Consider the following 17,376-nt stretch of genomic DNA (forward strand, 5'->3'; position numbering starts at 1 on the left):
ACTTCTCAGAGCTAAAATCAACAGCTAAGAATGTGTATGACCATGAAATTCGTCAGGATGATCAGTTGATTTTGTGTTTCTGTTAACGTATTTTGAATATCATTGAAAAACTCTTCGAGAGGTACGTGGAATGGGGTTTTCAACGTCGTTGAAAATGAGTTCTATCGTAGTATTCTGCGATTCTTTCATTCTTGGAAATGTTGCTTTCGAAAGCATGAAAATTTCAATTACTACTCCACTAATATTAATATAGCTGACTTTGAAACTATAACTTCCACTATCCAAATTATATTTTGATGTTTTTCTGATGAAGAATTGAATATTTTCTGTTTTTTTTTCAATATAGCTTTGAATTATACTTATTTTACGGATTAAGTAATACAAATTATGAAATAACAACAAAAATTATTTGGCGCTCCGGGGCGACTTGATTGATTCCAGTGGCGCATTTGCTTTCTCAGCTGCAAGAAAACCCGGAAAAACCTGCAGCATCACATCATCTAAAGATCTTGATCTGCTAGTCCCCTCTCTTTCATAGAATAAAGTGTAGAGTGTCTCCAGAGGCTCCAGTAAATTCAAGACATCGCCAGAACACTTAGTGACACGACTATCATTTAACTTGAATCATTCCGTTTCGTCTTTGCGTATTCTCCTACATCCAAATCCTCAGCAAAATTCAAATTCTGATTCTAGACCCATTTTTGTCACACACAGCAGCATCTCTGGGAAATGTAACGATTTTTTCTACTGTATCTGAACATTTTCTTCATTTTTTAATACACAGAAATCGTTTAATGTCCACCAAATGGAAGCTGAAAATTTGGGAAGCGAGTTATCCAGTCTTATTGCTTATTTTTTCTATGATCATTTTTGCCTTCGTTGCTTTTCTTTCCATCTGAGGATGATAAAATCCCCCTTTGGCAACAGTGCAACCATTAACTTAGGAAGGTTATTAAAATAACTCGATTCTTTCCCCTAGCAGCTAATTTATACCATTCGCAGTCCCATATAGTAGATTTATGATTCTATTATCGTAAATTTAAGAGGTTTCATAGACGAGCAACCCCGGATATAAACGGAGCCTCTGGTAAGTTATTAAAGATCTTCCGAGGTGCCGACAAAGTGTGTTTCAATCCACCGCCATAAGTCAAGCACTACGAATATTCGTGTTAACATCGGTAATAATGTCTGTATGAGCTGGAAATTAATGAGCCCCATGCATCGCTCCATTGTTTGTTCGGTTTATTATGTCTGAGAGAAGAACATACCAGAAGTTATGTATGTTACAGCTGGACATCATTCAGTCTGAGGGGTGATACAGTGGATACTTATTCAATTACATCGAAATGGGCTCCATTTGGCTCATTCAGTCAGCATTAAAATTGTGTGTTCGGGATTCGATGAAGTCGACGAAGGCCATTTTTGCCTGGTACTGATTGGCGAAGATTCTACCGGTGATAAAGTTATTGAAGTGCTTGAGATTCATCACAAAAAGGCTCTGATATGATGGTTCAGCCCGGTTGCAGAAAACTATAGTCAATAACACCAGCTGCTAACCACCATACGATAACCATGATCTGTTTTTTGGTGGGTTTTCGCCTTTGGAAAGTGCCTTAGTGGCTTATTGATGCCTAACCACTGTCCTTAACGACTCCTGCTGTCGTAGAGGATCCAATCCTCGCTCACCTGCCTGACGACCAATCCCTTCAAAATCTACGGAAAATCTTGGTCTCATAATTGACCAATTCCTTAAGTTCAACTCTCATATATCCCAAATTATGAAACGTGGCAGTATACTCAAATAGGAAGTCATTGAATCAAAACTCGAAGAAGATATCATGCAATGCCCTAGTCCTCTCTCACGCCAACTACGCAGATATAGTATATGGCCCAGCATTACGTTTATCTGATCAAAAGAGAATACAGACCCTACAAAACGCATACCTCAGACTCATTAGAGGAACTAGGAGGGGACAAAACGTGTCTCATCATTTGGAGAGACTGGGATGGCTAAAAGCAGCAAAAATACCCAGTTATATTCACGACAAAATAAGATATAGAACAGACATCCATAATCTGAATTGGAGATTCAGAAATCAACTAACTACACCCCGCCACAGAACCACTATAATGTGGCATGGCTTTATATTCGAATTCCCATTATCCGCGCTAGATTATAGAAATAAACTCAATATTTACTTACTGGAACGTTAATTGCCTCAACTCCTCTGTCAATAAAATAATTTTGATGTAAATGAGCATTTCATATAGTTTGCTTTTCATTAGTTTTCTTTTTATTGTTGTTAGTACTAATAGAAATCAGAAGAGCAACTTCTGATTGAATCATTCGTGACAAGATCAGAAATTGAATTCTATAAGAACAATTGTAATAAAACTAATGAATTATACATAATTTTATTTCCATGATCTGTTTTCTTGAGAATGTCACTTTTTATTTATTTATTTATTTATAATACAATACTCTACAGGACATAGCCCAATTACAGAGCAGGAAATAACAGAGTATAATAAATACATCACAAACAAGTGACTGTGAAGTCTACAAACACTACAAACAATACAAACAAGTGACTATAAAGACTACACATTTTATATTTATTATAGGTGACAAAACAATTATTTCAGGAAGTGGGATTTTATATTTGATAATTTGCAACTAAATATATTTAAATTATCGCTAACAGAATTTGTCACTCTATGGGGAGTCTGAGGAGGTATGTAAACGTTTAGCAGAAAAATATGTTTACGTGAATAGGTTATTTTAACAACAACTATATCAATCAGTTTGAGCATGGGGATGTTAGAATCAGATAGATTAATTTCTGAAGAAATAAAGTCTTCATGTACTCCAACAAGAACACCGCCACCACCTCTTGTTAAGGAAGTGCGTTCAAAATTGCGATCTATTCTATTTTTGGTAAAAAAGGTGTTCGTATCTTTACTAACACCTAGCTTGAAGCTACGAGAGAAATATGACAATTACCCTGTAGTTGCTTTTGAGAATTTAAGCGACCATTCTTAATTATTTTTAAATTTTCTGCGTACGAGACGCATTTATTTTTTTTCCCAGACTGCATGATCAATATTCACATCTTTGTTAGTTGGTTTCATGCAGTTAGAGCATTTTTTAACGGATGATTTCAAACACCACTAACCCCCGCTTTTTCTTCCAGCGCTGAAATTCCTGAAGAGCCATCGCGGCGGCATCGGCGCCCACCACCGTCGCAACGCCGCCTCCGCCGGCCTATGGCCGTCCGTCTTCAATCTGGCCACGAAGGCCGTCATCTTTGCCAACGCTACCTGCGGTCAAGATGGCAGAGAAGAGTTCTGCAGGATGGCCGAAGGTGGCAAAGGACGATGCGGCGTCTGTGATGATGCTAGTCCCGACGAAGGTAAAAGACACCCCATCGAGTTCGCCATCGACGACACGAACAGGTGGTGGCAGAGTCCGGCCCTGTACTATGGCCCGGAATACGAGTTCGTCACCATAACGATCGATTTGAAGCAGGTGAGTTTCGGAATGGGGGAGAAGGAGTAGGTAATGGAGGAACCAGGCAAAAATTATGAGTTATTTCGAATGACGAACTGATTTTTTGTCAACGTTTCGAATTTGATTGAGGTCATCCTCAAGGATGAACTGGAGATGATTTTTATGAGTCTCTGCTTTCGGAAGATCTTTCATTTATGTGTCCAAACTTGTAATATTTTTGACAGTGATAAGCAATGCCACAAAATTATATAAAAACACAATTCTGCAAAAAATATTGGGAGCTGTTTTGGTTTTTTGTGTAATCCTAAAGTTTTTGGGTGTTTCGAATCCAAAAATGTCTTTCATTTTGTCATAGTACGTCACGTTTTCTGACAATGAAGGTGTCAATGTTAAGCATGTTATCATCTTGAAATAAAAGATTTTATTATTTTATAATTGTATAATAAATGTATTTATAATTGCGTAACAAAAAATATTCTTTCATCTGACATACATTCAGTAGTAAGCACTGAATCATTTCTTTCTCACGGTGATACTCCTTTTCGTACATTTTCGTCTTCAGGAAGCATCTGGAAGATCTTTCTGAAGCATCCAACAGTGGTCTGCCATCATTAAGACGATCCATCCATCTCCTTAATATTTTTGTGGAATCGTTCACCTTACTCCTGACTCACTTCTCCTAAATTTTCTGGCGGGAATGAAGAAATAGTTATTTATTATACAAGGGAAAAAAGTATTAGATTTTAGCTCGAGGTTGTGTTGTCTCCCGACGCGAAGGGGAGGAGGAGGCTGTATTATGTCACGTCTTTGCTCTGCCTCCGTATATACCGGCTCCCACTCCTTTTTGGATCTTTGAGCCATCTGTATACCAAGTTTCTTCCGCTTTTACCGGTGGGTCGCTTTGACAGTCCTCTCTACTTGGTATGATGATTTTGAAATCTTTTTGAAAGTTGTACTGCGGAGCTGTGTTATCCACGGGCATTCCTAGTATTGGATCTGCCTTCAGTTCATTGTACAGTTTCAAATATTCTTCATCGTGTGACTAGCTGGAGTTTGCCCCTGCATCAGCCTACATATTCCGACTTCCACTCCTTCTTGGGTCTTTTGATGATTTGTTTGTAGTTAGGGTCTTTTTTGTTCCCTACAAATTTCTCTATTACCGTTTTAGAGGCAATCCACCCTTCTCTTCGAGGATCAATCATGGTGGTGATGAATTATGGATCAGCCATAAGCCGTTTCATATCTGGTCCAACTGAAACGCCTTCCTTCAACTTTGCTTCTAAAAGGCCTGGAAATTTCACTCCCAAGAAAGAGGATTTGGGAGTGACTTCACAAATTGCTTCATCAATCCCAGCTTTACTTGGAGCGGTACTTGGTACTGGAATTTCTTTTTTAGCAGCTCGATTCACTTTCTGAACTTTGCTCTGGCTCTTGCAGGATTGTTTTGCAATCCTGCAGGGCGCTTGCTAGTGCATCCACGAGATGTTTGGGATGAGCTAGTGTTAAGGCCTTCCTCATTTCTTGGTCACGAAGTCCATCCAAGAATGCCTGAACTGCTAACCGCTTCATTCCATTTTCCGCTGTAGCAGGATATGCCAGACGAACCAATCGAGCAATGTCGGCTTCAAACTTCTGTAGAGATTCTCCTGATTTCTGGCAGCGGTTCTTCAGCTGTGAATGGTAAACGTGCTCTAGGTGGGCCTGCCCATACCGTAGCTTTATAAGTTGGTCATAGTCATCCTGTTCTTGGGTCGTGAATCAATGTCAGGTTCTTGTAGGTTCTCTTGAGATGTACGGAATGACCGGCAGGAAGGGTGGCATAGGAACAGCATTGTGGAGTAGAACTGTTTCAAGGCTTCTTTGAAACATTTATTAGATTGTTTGAGAATTTTTTTTAGTTTTCAGAACACCTAAATACATAGAAATCAGTTGAAAATATCCAGACAGCTCTTTTGTGATCATCTTCAAGAGGAAGATTGAACTCCCTCTTGAAGATGATCACTTGGTGATGAAAACACGTGTCGAGTTGGTGAAAATAACTGTTTGGTGTTGGGATAGAAATTCAGTAAATTCATCATTAACTTTCATATGATGGTATAGAGTGGAAGAATTCAGTGGGGTGGATGAATCTCAGCTGGAAAAAACAATCTTCAACGTTAGCTTTTGCATTTGGAAAACAAAAAAACCCTTCGCCCAAGACAGACTTCTTCTGAGAATGATCTTCCATATGTCTAATTTTTTTATTGACATTAGTGTCCCCAATCCAATTTTCTCCCCCGCCTTTGCTTTGTATCGCCTTTCTCGACATTGACACAGAATCAAGTTGGAGCTTTTCAAAGTGTACTTTATTTGACAGTGGATGAGAGGAAAAATCGAAACTTTCGGTACTTTGGAAGCTGCGGAATCTCCTTTCGAATATCCGTGAAATGTTAAAAATTCAATACGGACCGAATGGGAGTCTGTTTGTGAAGAAATTATCGACAGATGTATTGTGTGTGCTGACAATCCCGGATTTTATTGGTAAATATTTGCTGGTGCTCGCTTTATTGGCGTTGTTGCAACTACGAATGGTGTGAATTACTGTTTGAACTGCGTGCCGGTATTTGAATGGTGGAAGTTCGTTTTGGAAATTTCGATTCCGAAAATAATTTCGATGTTTGTTGAGGAGAATTACTAAATGTGGTTCTACAACTATATAGCTTTTGGGAAAAAATACACCACTTTCAATTGATACTAATTTTTATGATTAGTGTTCATTAGTTTTGTTTTCATTTATATGATATGATTTTGTAAACAGATTCACATACTTTATAAAAAATTCGTTGAATTACTTAAGATGATCAAGTTACATGTTGTATCGTTTTTTCTGATCGTTGTTTCTATCTTTGTGCCTGATGCTTACATTAGATGGAAATCAAATTGTTATACAGGTGACTATCATAAAGAGATGAAAATTAATCAATTTTCTTCTCCTGATGATGCTAACTTTGTTGGCGAAACGCGCGTCGAGTGCAAAAATATCAGTTTGGTGTTAGGGCAATTGATCTCGAAAAAAGTTATTCAACTTCCACACCAAAGGTTCCAATCTCATCGTTAAAAAGAGATGTATTTTGATAACTATAAGAAATGGGTGTAGGAAGAGTTGATTTCGAATTTGCCGTTAAGAAGCGTTGTGGTGATCGATAATGCATCATATCATAATAGACAAACCAAAAAAATGCCAACGACATCGACCAAAAAAGCCGACATGCAAGCATGGATATTAAAGAGTTATATCCCGTTTGAAAAAAACATGCTGAAACATGTATGCCTTCATGAATAGTTATGATACAATATTCAAAGGGTATGAAATAGAAACGTTGTAAGATTATCACCATACCACCTGGATTTGAATCCAGTTGACTCTGTTTGGGCTAGACTGCATGGATTATGGTACTGATGAAAATGTTACGTTCAATTCCAAGGATGTTATGCAATACTGCCATCCCCAAGCTTCTCATTGACTACTTTTTCCAAACCCCCCTTTGTTTTTTGAAACACTTTTCCAAATCCTTCCCGAATGAATGCCTGTACCTTACATTTACTCACAAGAGATAATTTTGAATCTTCAAATAATTGAAGGTGCATTTAATTATCTCTTTCTTATTTTTCCTGAGTATTCACCAATAATTCACGATCGTCCTTTCTGTCCCGTTTTTCCTGAATATTTACCAGCAAGTCTCTGTCACTCCTCTTTTTTTCCTGAATACTTGATAGTAATTCATGGTCATCATTTCGGCCTATTCGTTCTTTCTCTCTCCTTTGTCTTCCCCAAGTCGGCATAATCGTTCTTCCATCCTCTCTTCTGTCTTCATCTTCTTTCCTGAGATTTTCAACCTCCGTCAAGCCCGCATGCTAGCCTCGAATATTTCCTCAAGCTTTTCCATCCCGTCGTAATTGACCCTCCGAGTTTTCACCACGAAACAGAAAATTTTCTGGCAATTATCCCACTTCTGACACCAGAAGTTACGTTTTTCCCGTGTGTTTGGCATTGCCAGTATCGATGTTGAACTGAATCCGTTCGACCAATGATTTTGCTCTTCACAAACATATCGTTCTCCTCCTCTACGTATCAGGTGGCCTTGCAAAGTTCTTCTTTCAAGCCATATAATTCTTCTTCAAATAAATGAAGGTACAGGTGTTTTTCCTGAATATTCACCAGCAAGTGTCTGTCTGTCTTCTTTCTTTCCTGAATCCTTAGTAGTAATTCATGATCCTCATTTCGGCGTATTCGTCCTTCCTCCCTCCATCGTTGATCCCACTTCTGACACCAGATGTTACTTTTTTCCCGTGTGTTTGGCGTCGCCAGTATTAATGTTGAACTGAATCCGTTCGACCAATGATTTGGCCCTTCACAAACAGGTGTTCCTCCTCTTCTATAAATCGGGCGGCCTTGCATAATTCTTCCTTCAACAAAAATTGAATCCATCTATCTAGAGGACGATATGATTGTGAAGGACAAAATCATTGGTCGAACGGATTTGGTTCAACATCGAATCGTTACTGGCGATGCCAAACCTACGAGGAAAACGCAACACAACGTATAGGATAGGTCAGAACTCTTCCACAACTTTTCCTGTCAATGAACTGGTAGATTTTCATGTCCTCTTCAGAAACAACCGCCTCCACAGCGGTAAGAACAAAGAAAGAAGTTCACAGCAAGGAATCCACCTTGTAGAAATCGGCCAGTGTGCGAACCCTACACCTAGTGTCTCGAGTATCTGATTTGTCTCTGTAATCCGAGGTGACAGCTTGAAGAGCTCCCTCACCTGGACCTAATTGATGTACGCTTTGAGCTCGACCCATCGAAGAGCAATAAATGCGACCGATGTGACGTGGCAGAGATGGACGCAGAGGACCACACACGGAGAGATTCGGAACGCGCCTCGGGTGATCGGAAGGAGTGGATTATGAAAGTGAATCGGGAATGTGTCGGAAAGTGATCGGAACGATAGGGAGACAGAGACGTATCACACGTGTTGGGTGTTTCGTAGCACGTTGTGTGTGCACGTTTTTGGATTTTATTTGTTCGTCGAGGCTTTTCATGGTGTTATTTTGGTGTTGGTTTATGCTTTGAATGGATAAAAAAATTGTGAATCGTCGCGGGACGCCTGGCAGATGTGAAACATCAATTATTTTGTACGAGTGATATGCATAAAAAACGATTTCGACAGAAACTAATATGGCATTATGAAAAAATAAAATATTACGAACTTTCTTCTAGGAAATGTTGATTTTTTAATCAATAAACATTCATTTCCATCAAATAATAAATTGAAAATTCAATCAATAACTTTGGTAATAGTTATATTCGATCTTTGACGATATTACTGTGACAATTGGTTGATGATAACTGAAGTATATTACAAAAGTATCAGACATAAAATTATTATCATTCAATCCAAAAATAAAAGGTGCAATAGAAAGTAAAATAAAAATTGGTATATTTTGATACTATCAGGGTAATGAAATCTGACATAACATTTTTAGTATGTCTTGCGTTCAATTGACTCAATGACTGACACAGTAACTGACTGACTCACTGACTGAGTCGCTGACTGACTGACTGATTGACTGGTGGATTGATTGACTCATTAAGTGACCGACTAACCCACTGATCAATCGACCAATTGACTGATTGACTGACTCACTGATCGATTGGCTGACTGAATAAATATCTCACTGACCGACTGACTCACTGGCTGAATGACTTATTGACTAATTGACTGACTGACTGACTGACCCACTTACTCACTGACTGAATCACTGGATCACTGACTGACTGTCTTAGCGACTAACTGACTCACTACTGACCGACTCATTGACTGACTGTCTGACTGACTCACTGATTGACTGACCGATTTATCGATCAACCCACTGACTGGCTGACCCACTGACTTATTCAATGAATGACTGACTGATACACTGGCTGAATGATTGACATAGTCATACTCATTGACTGACTCACTGACCAAGTCACTCACTCATCGACTGATTCACTTACCGACTCACTCACTGACTGACCGACTGACCGATCGTCCGATTTAATCACTGTCTGACTATCTTACAAACTGACTGGCTGACTGACTCACTGACCGACTGACTGACTCACAGACTGATTGACACAATGACCGACTGACTGATTCACAGACTGACTGGCTTACTGACCGAATGACTTTCTCACTAACTGATTGACTGACTAATACACTTTCTGACTGATTGACTGATTGAATCACTTATGAAGAGACTATCGACTCACTGACTGACCCACTGACCGATTTATCGATCAACCCACTGACTTCCTCAATGACTGACTAACTGACACACTGGTTGACTGATTGATATACTGACTGACTGACTCATTGACCGATCGACCGATTGACTCATAAACTGACTGACTCACTGACCGAGTAACTCACTCGCCTATTGACTCACTTACCGACTCAATCACTGACTGACGGACTGACTAACTTACTGACCGATCAACCAATTGAATCACTGACTGACTGACTTACAAACTGACTGGTTGACTGACTTTCTAACTCACTGACAGACTTATTGACTCTTCGAGTCTGACTGACTGGCTTACTGACCGAATGACTTCCTCACTGATTGACTGACTCACTGATTGACTGACTTACACAAACTATTTGACTCATTGACTGACTGAATCACTGATGAAGCGACTTATCGACTGACTGACCCACTGACTGATTTATCGATCAACCTACTGACTGGCTGACCCACTGACTTACTCAATGACCGATTTATCGATCAACCTACTTACTGGCTGACTGATTGATATACTGACTGATTGACTCATTGACCGACCGATTGACTCGTTTACCGACTCACTCACTGACTGATGGACTAACTGACTGACTGACCTATTGAATCACTGACTGGCTGACTGACTCACTGACGACAGACTGACTTACTGACCGAATGACTTCCTCACTGACTGATTGACTCACTGATTAACTGACTCACAAACAAACTCTCTGACTGATTGACTGACTGAATCACTGATGAAGAGACTGTTCGACTCACTAACCGACTGATAGACCGACCGACTCATCGACATACTGACTCACTATCTGACTGACCGATTGACTTACTTACTGACTGACTGATTCACTGACTGACCCACGGACAGACTCATTGACTGACTCAATGATTGACAAACTCACTGACTGTAGCGATAAGAAATCCGTTATATACCGGGTGTTGCTTAAAGTTCTCTGGGGTTCTTAACTTACCTTGGACTTTGTCTGATGGTTTTTGTTGGTCTAACCAACCAGACTCAGTGTTTCATTATTATTCATTCTTCTGTTTTCTGTTTACTGATTCAGTAATATCTATAACATATTTGGGAGAGTAGTGAATTCCGTTTGCAACTTAAAAACCTATAGAATCGCTCAAAATTTCAATCATATCTCAAGAACACTAATCCACGCCTTGATTGTGACGTTGATGAAATCGTTACAGATGATAACGAATTCACTATAATTGATTCCAAGTCTGATACCCATCATTTGTTCTCTAAGCTGGAATAGTTCCCACAGCAGGCAATCACCAACAGTGACTAGTCCATTCGTTGCAGTAACGAAATCATCGACCGGTCGATTCCGAACAATCCGTAATTGCGTCCATTACTCCGGCATAAGCCACGCTTGATCGATTCATCATCGCCGAGCAAACGAATGTGGAGGTTCATGCGAAACTCAATCTGCAGATTCGTTCCGACTAAGCTATTAACGGTGTCATATTCATACGAATTGGACCAGGTGCAGCAGAAACACAATTGCACACATACGAAATAAAAAGAGGCGAGTAACGCGAAACGCAAACCCACTGCTACTGGCTGTACTAAGCCGAACGCTTTTGAGGAAGCAATACAAATACGAGGGGGATCCTACTACCCGGCCTAACAAAGAAAACTTAAACATTTTGGAAAAAAAATATTTATTTTCAATATATCCTTCTAGTAGCCCTTGGGTGATGGTCTTCCTTTCCCTGATTATCGTATGAGATCTTCGACGGATTGGGATATCTTCACAACCTTGTTTGGAAAGATGCGCCATCCTCCTGAGGCACTTTGCTCTCCCGACAATCTCAACGCGGCAGTGGAGCGTTTCAAGCTCCAAGTAAATGATGGGTTTCGAGCGGCTACCTTCAAGGAAGAGTGTCCGCTGAAGAGCTACAACGAGTTTCCCCCTCGCATCAAATACGGGGGAAAATCGCCTAAGAAGGCTCTATCAACGAACCCTTTTTCCAGGAGACAAAATTGCTGCAAGCAGTATGGTCAATCACGTCAAATAGGCCATCATTGATCACCGAAACGAAAGGTGGGAAGAGCTCTTGGAGTCCCTGGAGCCTGGAGAGGACTAGCTTTGGCGCAGACTCAAAAGGAAGAAGACTGCTCCCTCACCCATTCACGGAGAGCGCGGAGTGTGCCACTTCTCCGCCGATAAGACATTGGCCTTTGCCGGTACGACGAAACGTCAGTTTCAACTTAACGTTAACGACAATGACGACATCGACAGCGATATTCTGCTGGAAGATCGGATTCACCGTATCTTCAGGGAAGATGACGACGACAACACCCGCCCAGCTTCTGTGCAGGAGCTGAAGGGTTACATTAGGGCCGCAAAGACCAAAAAAGCTCCGGCGATTGACTCAATAACTGATAGGTTACTGTAAAGGCTCCCAGAAAACTGGGTGGAAAGTTTACTTCAGATCATAAACAGCTCGTTGGCCCTCAGATACTTCCCCAGAAGGTAGAAGCATGCGATCGTTGTCATGATCCCAAAACAGGGTCAGAACCTGCTGTTCCCACAGAACTATCGCCTGATCAGTCTGCTCTCGTCGGCTGAAAGAGTCGTTCTGCAAAGACTCAACGAAAAAGTTGAGGACCGAAATGTTCTGCCCAACGAAAGGTTCGGTTTCAGGAGAGAACACTCCACTGAGCTAGAGGCACTGAGACTGTTCGAAAACACCATCGCAGAGCTGAATCACAATTGAACAGTTCATGTCGTCCTTTTAGACATCTCGAAGGCCTTCGACCGTGTATGGCAAAAAGGTCTTCTACATAAGCTAGTTGCGTTCGACTTGCCTCGGGGCCTGGTCCGGTGGATTGGGTCTTTCTTGAGAGATGGAACATTTCAGGTTAGAGTAGAGGGCTCTATGTCTGACAACAGAGAGATCCTCGCTGGTGTACCACAGGGGGCTGTGCTCTCTCCCACGCTGTACTCACTTTACATCAGTGACCTTCCGAGGTCTGAGCGTATCCCTCTACGCCGATGACACGGCTCTCCTCTCATCTTCCATGGGTCGAGAGCTCGGGATCGTCTACATGCAACGTGAATTGGACGACCTCGAGCACTGGCACCTCGAATGGAAGATTCGAGTGAACCCGGAGAAGACTCAGTCGATAACCATAGGAAGACCTTACAACCATGGGGTGAACCAAATAAATTTCTGGCTAAGTGTCTTTTTGACAGTACAAATCGTCAGGTTCATTTGAATACTGTAACTTTTTCAGTGCTTGTGAAAAAAATTGTTATACAAATTTTATGGGGCTGTATCTTAACAAGGGATGCTCCAATGAAATTTCTTTATACGAAAGATCCTATCGTTTTTTCGATGAGGAATCACCTCCCCAAATATTTTACACTTATTTAGTTACACCCTCTATAAAATGATGTTCAAGCCTGTCGTCATGTATGCTTCAGGCGTCTGGGACTAAGCGTCTTCGTCTAACAATTCCATTTTGGAGAGATTACAAAATAAGCTATAACGAATGATTGTGAATGCTCCGTGGTTCGTACGGAATTAAGCCATCCGCAGAGATTCGCAGCTGCCTTCCATTCAGCAGTCCATTCAGTACAGGAATCGGCGAGTTTTTGATTGTGCCGAAACTCACGAAACTCCGTTAGTTATGAAAGGTATTGATTATACGACGACCCCTCCCGATATAGAAGGCCCCAACACTCGAATAAGGCCCTCATGTCCCCCGTTAAAGAATGAACAGATTTTTCATCCATCCCACCACAACCAGCCACGGTGAAGGGCGGTGCTGATATCTGAGGACTTTAATACCGCCACCACCTCTTGGTCATGAATCCATTTGTCCCTCTGACAAAAATCAGCTACAAGGGCAAGGAAGCTTGGCTTCAACCTGATTGAACTGACGATGGCTGTCAGGTACAGTATTCCAAGCAACGTTCAAAATTTCATTTGCAATGCAAAATTCAAAACTGAATGACAGCTCAGCAAACTGAGAATAGCGGACATTTGTGCTAACCTAGCTACAAAAAATTATTTCGACAGTCTCTCCAAGCGGAACAAAAATGTAATAATTGGAAAACAAAGTTCACAGTGCACCCGATAAAGGAATGTTGCTTCTTGTCTAATTCCACCGGCGTATATTATTTTCCAATGCTGACATCCACGCTCCTTATAATCCGCAATTTGAGTGGAACATCTATCGTGAAATGGATTAACCCCGTTTGCAGATCTAACCTCGCTGTTTTACACCATCATTGATCAGGTTATGTGCCTCCAGCGAGATTAGACCGAATATTAATTAATTTGGCAGCTTGAGTAGAACTAAATCGATTTCCTACCAGATCTTGTTTCGGAGACAGTATGGCCGAAATGGACGATTATCTCATTTACACAGTGGCTGCTTCATATTCTCGTTCGACTTGAGATGGGGCACTTTGGGACAGACATTCAACTTACGCAGTATTCCGAGCATGTCTAATAGAAGGCTTGGAATCCTTATTCAGAATACAGTTTATTTGTACAAATAAAAAAATGTTCAAAGTGTTTTTTTTTCTCAAGAGGATGTTTGAAAAAACATATTTGAATTGAGGCTGGTGATACCTTCGTGGTTTGGAGCAACGGGGAAGATGAATTAGCCGGAAATAACACTCTGAAGAAATTAACTGAGCCTTGTGAACCATACACCGTGACACTGAAGCCGTTGGAAGGACCGATTTGGAAGGAGACTCGAAAAACATAGAGCTGGGGCCATTTTCAAGACGACAAAAAGATAAGGAATAGTTTCAGGTCAGCAAAAGTTCCCAGTAGGTGCCCCAGGAGTGTACCGAATACCATGTAGCTGTGTAGCGTTGAAACGCGCTTGACTGTGTATAAAATGAACTGTTTCTATGGCCAAACAGATAAATCGGCAGCTGCAGAATACAGTGCAGGAGAGAGCTTGAACATCAACAAGACATGGTTACCGGCACTTCATAATACAAAAATGTTCCCAATTATCTCTATATGTGATTTTGCATCCTTTCCAGACTCTACAGAGGCGTATTCTTCGGGCTGCAAAATACTGGACAGGTGTTTAGCATATTGCTGAATCTATTGACAATAGGGTCCAAACTGATGTTATTTACACAGACTTTCTTAAGGCCTTCGACAGGCTTGACCATGGCATTCTACTGAACAAACTAGTAGCCTTTGGATTATCTCCATCCTTAATCGCACTCTTTCAGTCCTATCTACGGGATCGAAAACAATATGTTCAGCTCAATAGTTTCAAATCTACCGAATATAGTGCTTCTTCCGGTGCTCCACAAGGTTCAAATCTGGGACTGTTGCTCTTCAATATATTCATTAATGATATCGTAGATGTTATAGATGTGTATTTCTTTTTATATGCCGATGATCTAAAACTATACTGCCTCGTTGAGAACAAAGATGATTGTGTGAACCTCTCAGCAAACGTTGGACGGGTTTTAGAATGGTGTTATCGAAATAACTTGTCACTGAACCCGGATAACATTGGATAATATGAAATCATGTTTGTTGTTGATTTTTGTGATTGTGAGGTCTTGAAAGTCTCCGAAATCATTGGTTTCCAGTTCTATTGTGAGTTTTATGTTTTCGTGAACAGAATTTGTTTTGAAACCATGACTATAATGTCGATGTGTTCCTGTGAAGCACGCTATAACATCGTCTACATACCATACCAACAGCTTCAGAAAGCTGGATGTTGCTGAAAACTTCGTACCATGACTTGCTTTGGTGAAACGTCAGTTTTATATGCAGCGTCTTCCGACGCGTCTTCCGATCTCTTACCGATACATTATGGAATCCGTAGTTGATTCCATTAAGAGTCGATGATAAGATCTTTATGAGCCGTTTGCTAGCCAGCAATAACAGCCGAAACCAATTTGCTGAATAGTAAACACTCCTTTACGATCTTGTGACTACCAACCAAAACCAATCAACAATTCGGGTCACTGAACCCGACAAGATAATGACAATGGCCATCACTTTCTTGAATTATACGTTCTCACACCACAGTAATTATTGTAGTAAGGCTATAAATTATTGGTGTTATAGAAGTGGAGAGTAAAATATTGGACGGACGCTGGTACCTAATCGGGTTCCCACGTTTGTGAGCATCCCGCTCAGTTCATTAAGTGCATTAAGTATGCACTTGATGTAGCTATGCAGGCGTATAGAGGCTCCTCTCATATTTTATCATGTTTGAGTGCAGAAGTTATGCTACAGCCAGTTGTGCATACTTTATATTCGTTTTATATTTCGTGTTTGATCCGGAAGCTTCTGAAACTGGTATATCCTCAAGAAGTATCACAGAGAAATAACACTAGTTCGGACTCCCATTGTCTACTATATAAAATAATTTGAAATCCCTAAAACAACTGAAAAAGAAGAATTGAAAATGAATCTGTTTAAAATCTGTTTAAAATCTGTTTTTCCGTTAACCAGCTGTCGCACCCCTACGAACGACAACCCTCAGAAGTCGAAACTTGTGCGAGCTAAGGATTAACGAGGTCTTACCTTTTAACGTGTGATTCCTAACACGGGTTGGACGATAGCAAGTGAAGATCGATCGTTCAGACTAGGGCTTGAACCACCGACCAACACGGCAGTCAATTCGAGTGAGTGAACAAAGCACCCATGCCGAACCGCTTGGCTATCGACCGACCGAATAGCTGAAAATAACAATTATATTAACCAAAATGAACCTGAAATGAAATAATAGTGAAATAAAATACAAGTAATAATAGAAAAATTGAATAAATAAAAATAAAGAAATGAAAAAAGGAAATAAAAATGAAAAGTGGAGAGATTCCAAGTCACGTTAGTTCACGACGTTTCGATTGTTAGTATCTAAAATCGTCTTCGGGTGATGACAGGACTGATTCCTCCGAGAGATGACTATTTATAGGTCGTTCGAGTACTTTCACTTAACCCCGCTTTCCATTTTCCGCTTCACTGGTTCCGTGGGAGATGACCGTTTTGGCGGGAGTTGGCCATTTTCCGGTTGATGATGGGTTTCCATATGTTGCGTATTTCTACGCTGGCTTGGCTGAATACGTTGTTGGACAACATGTATGCGGCTTCCTTGAATTTCCTCCCAAACCAATGTTCCTCTCTGTGCAAGATCTCAGCTTGGGACCACTCGATGTTGTGTTGATGGGTCCAAACATGGTCTGCTATTCCTGATTTGCTGGTTTCCCCTCGCTGTGTGTGTTTCTTGTGCTCGGCAATGCGAACATTCAATGGCCTCTTAGTTTCACCAATATAGGATTTTCCGCACTCACAGAGTATCCGGTAAATGCAATTCTTGGAATCGCAGACCGCGTTTGGTGGCCTGGTTTTCGTGAGGCTGCTACGGATAGTGTTACCGGATCTGAAGCAGGTTCTGATGTTGTACTTGGAACCAATTATTTTTATCCTCTCCGATAATCCTCTGATGTAGAGAAGTGCAAGCACTGGTTGTGACGGCTTCTCTTCCTTGCGAGGCTCCTGCTGTCTTCTAGCCAAAGTCTTTT

General features: G+C 40.8%; 1 protein-coding gene across 1 annotated transcript in view; it reads left to right on the forward strand.

Moving 5' to 3' along the window:
* The window catches only part of wb (wing blister), a 155,227-nt gene that overhangs the window by 65,599 nt on the left and 72,252 nt on the right, over positions 1–17,376 (forward strand). Inside the window, exon 2 of the mRNA XM_074186832.1 lies at positions 3,195–3,529. Coding sequence (XP_074042933.1) covers positions 3,195–3,529 — 335 coding nt within the window. The remainder of the gene's footprint in view (positions 1–3,194; positions 3,530–17,376) is intronic.

The sequence above is a fragment of the Leptinotarsa decemlineata genome, unplaced genomic scaffold, assembly GCF_025532065.1.
Source record: "Leptinotarsa decemlineata unplaced genomic scaffold, Ldec_3_MD MMD2_P_RNA_scaffold_5, whole genome shotgun sequence".
Classification (NCBI taxonomy): domain Eukaryota; kingdom Metazoa; phylum Arthropoda; class Insecta; order Coleoptera; family Chrysomelidae; genus Leptinotarsa; species Leptinotarsa decemlineata.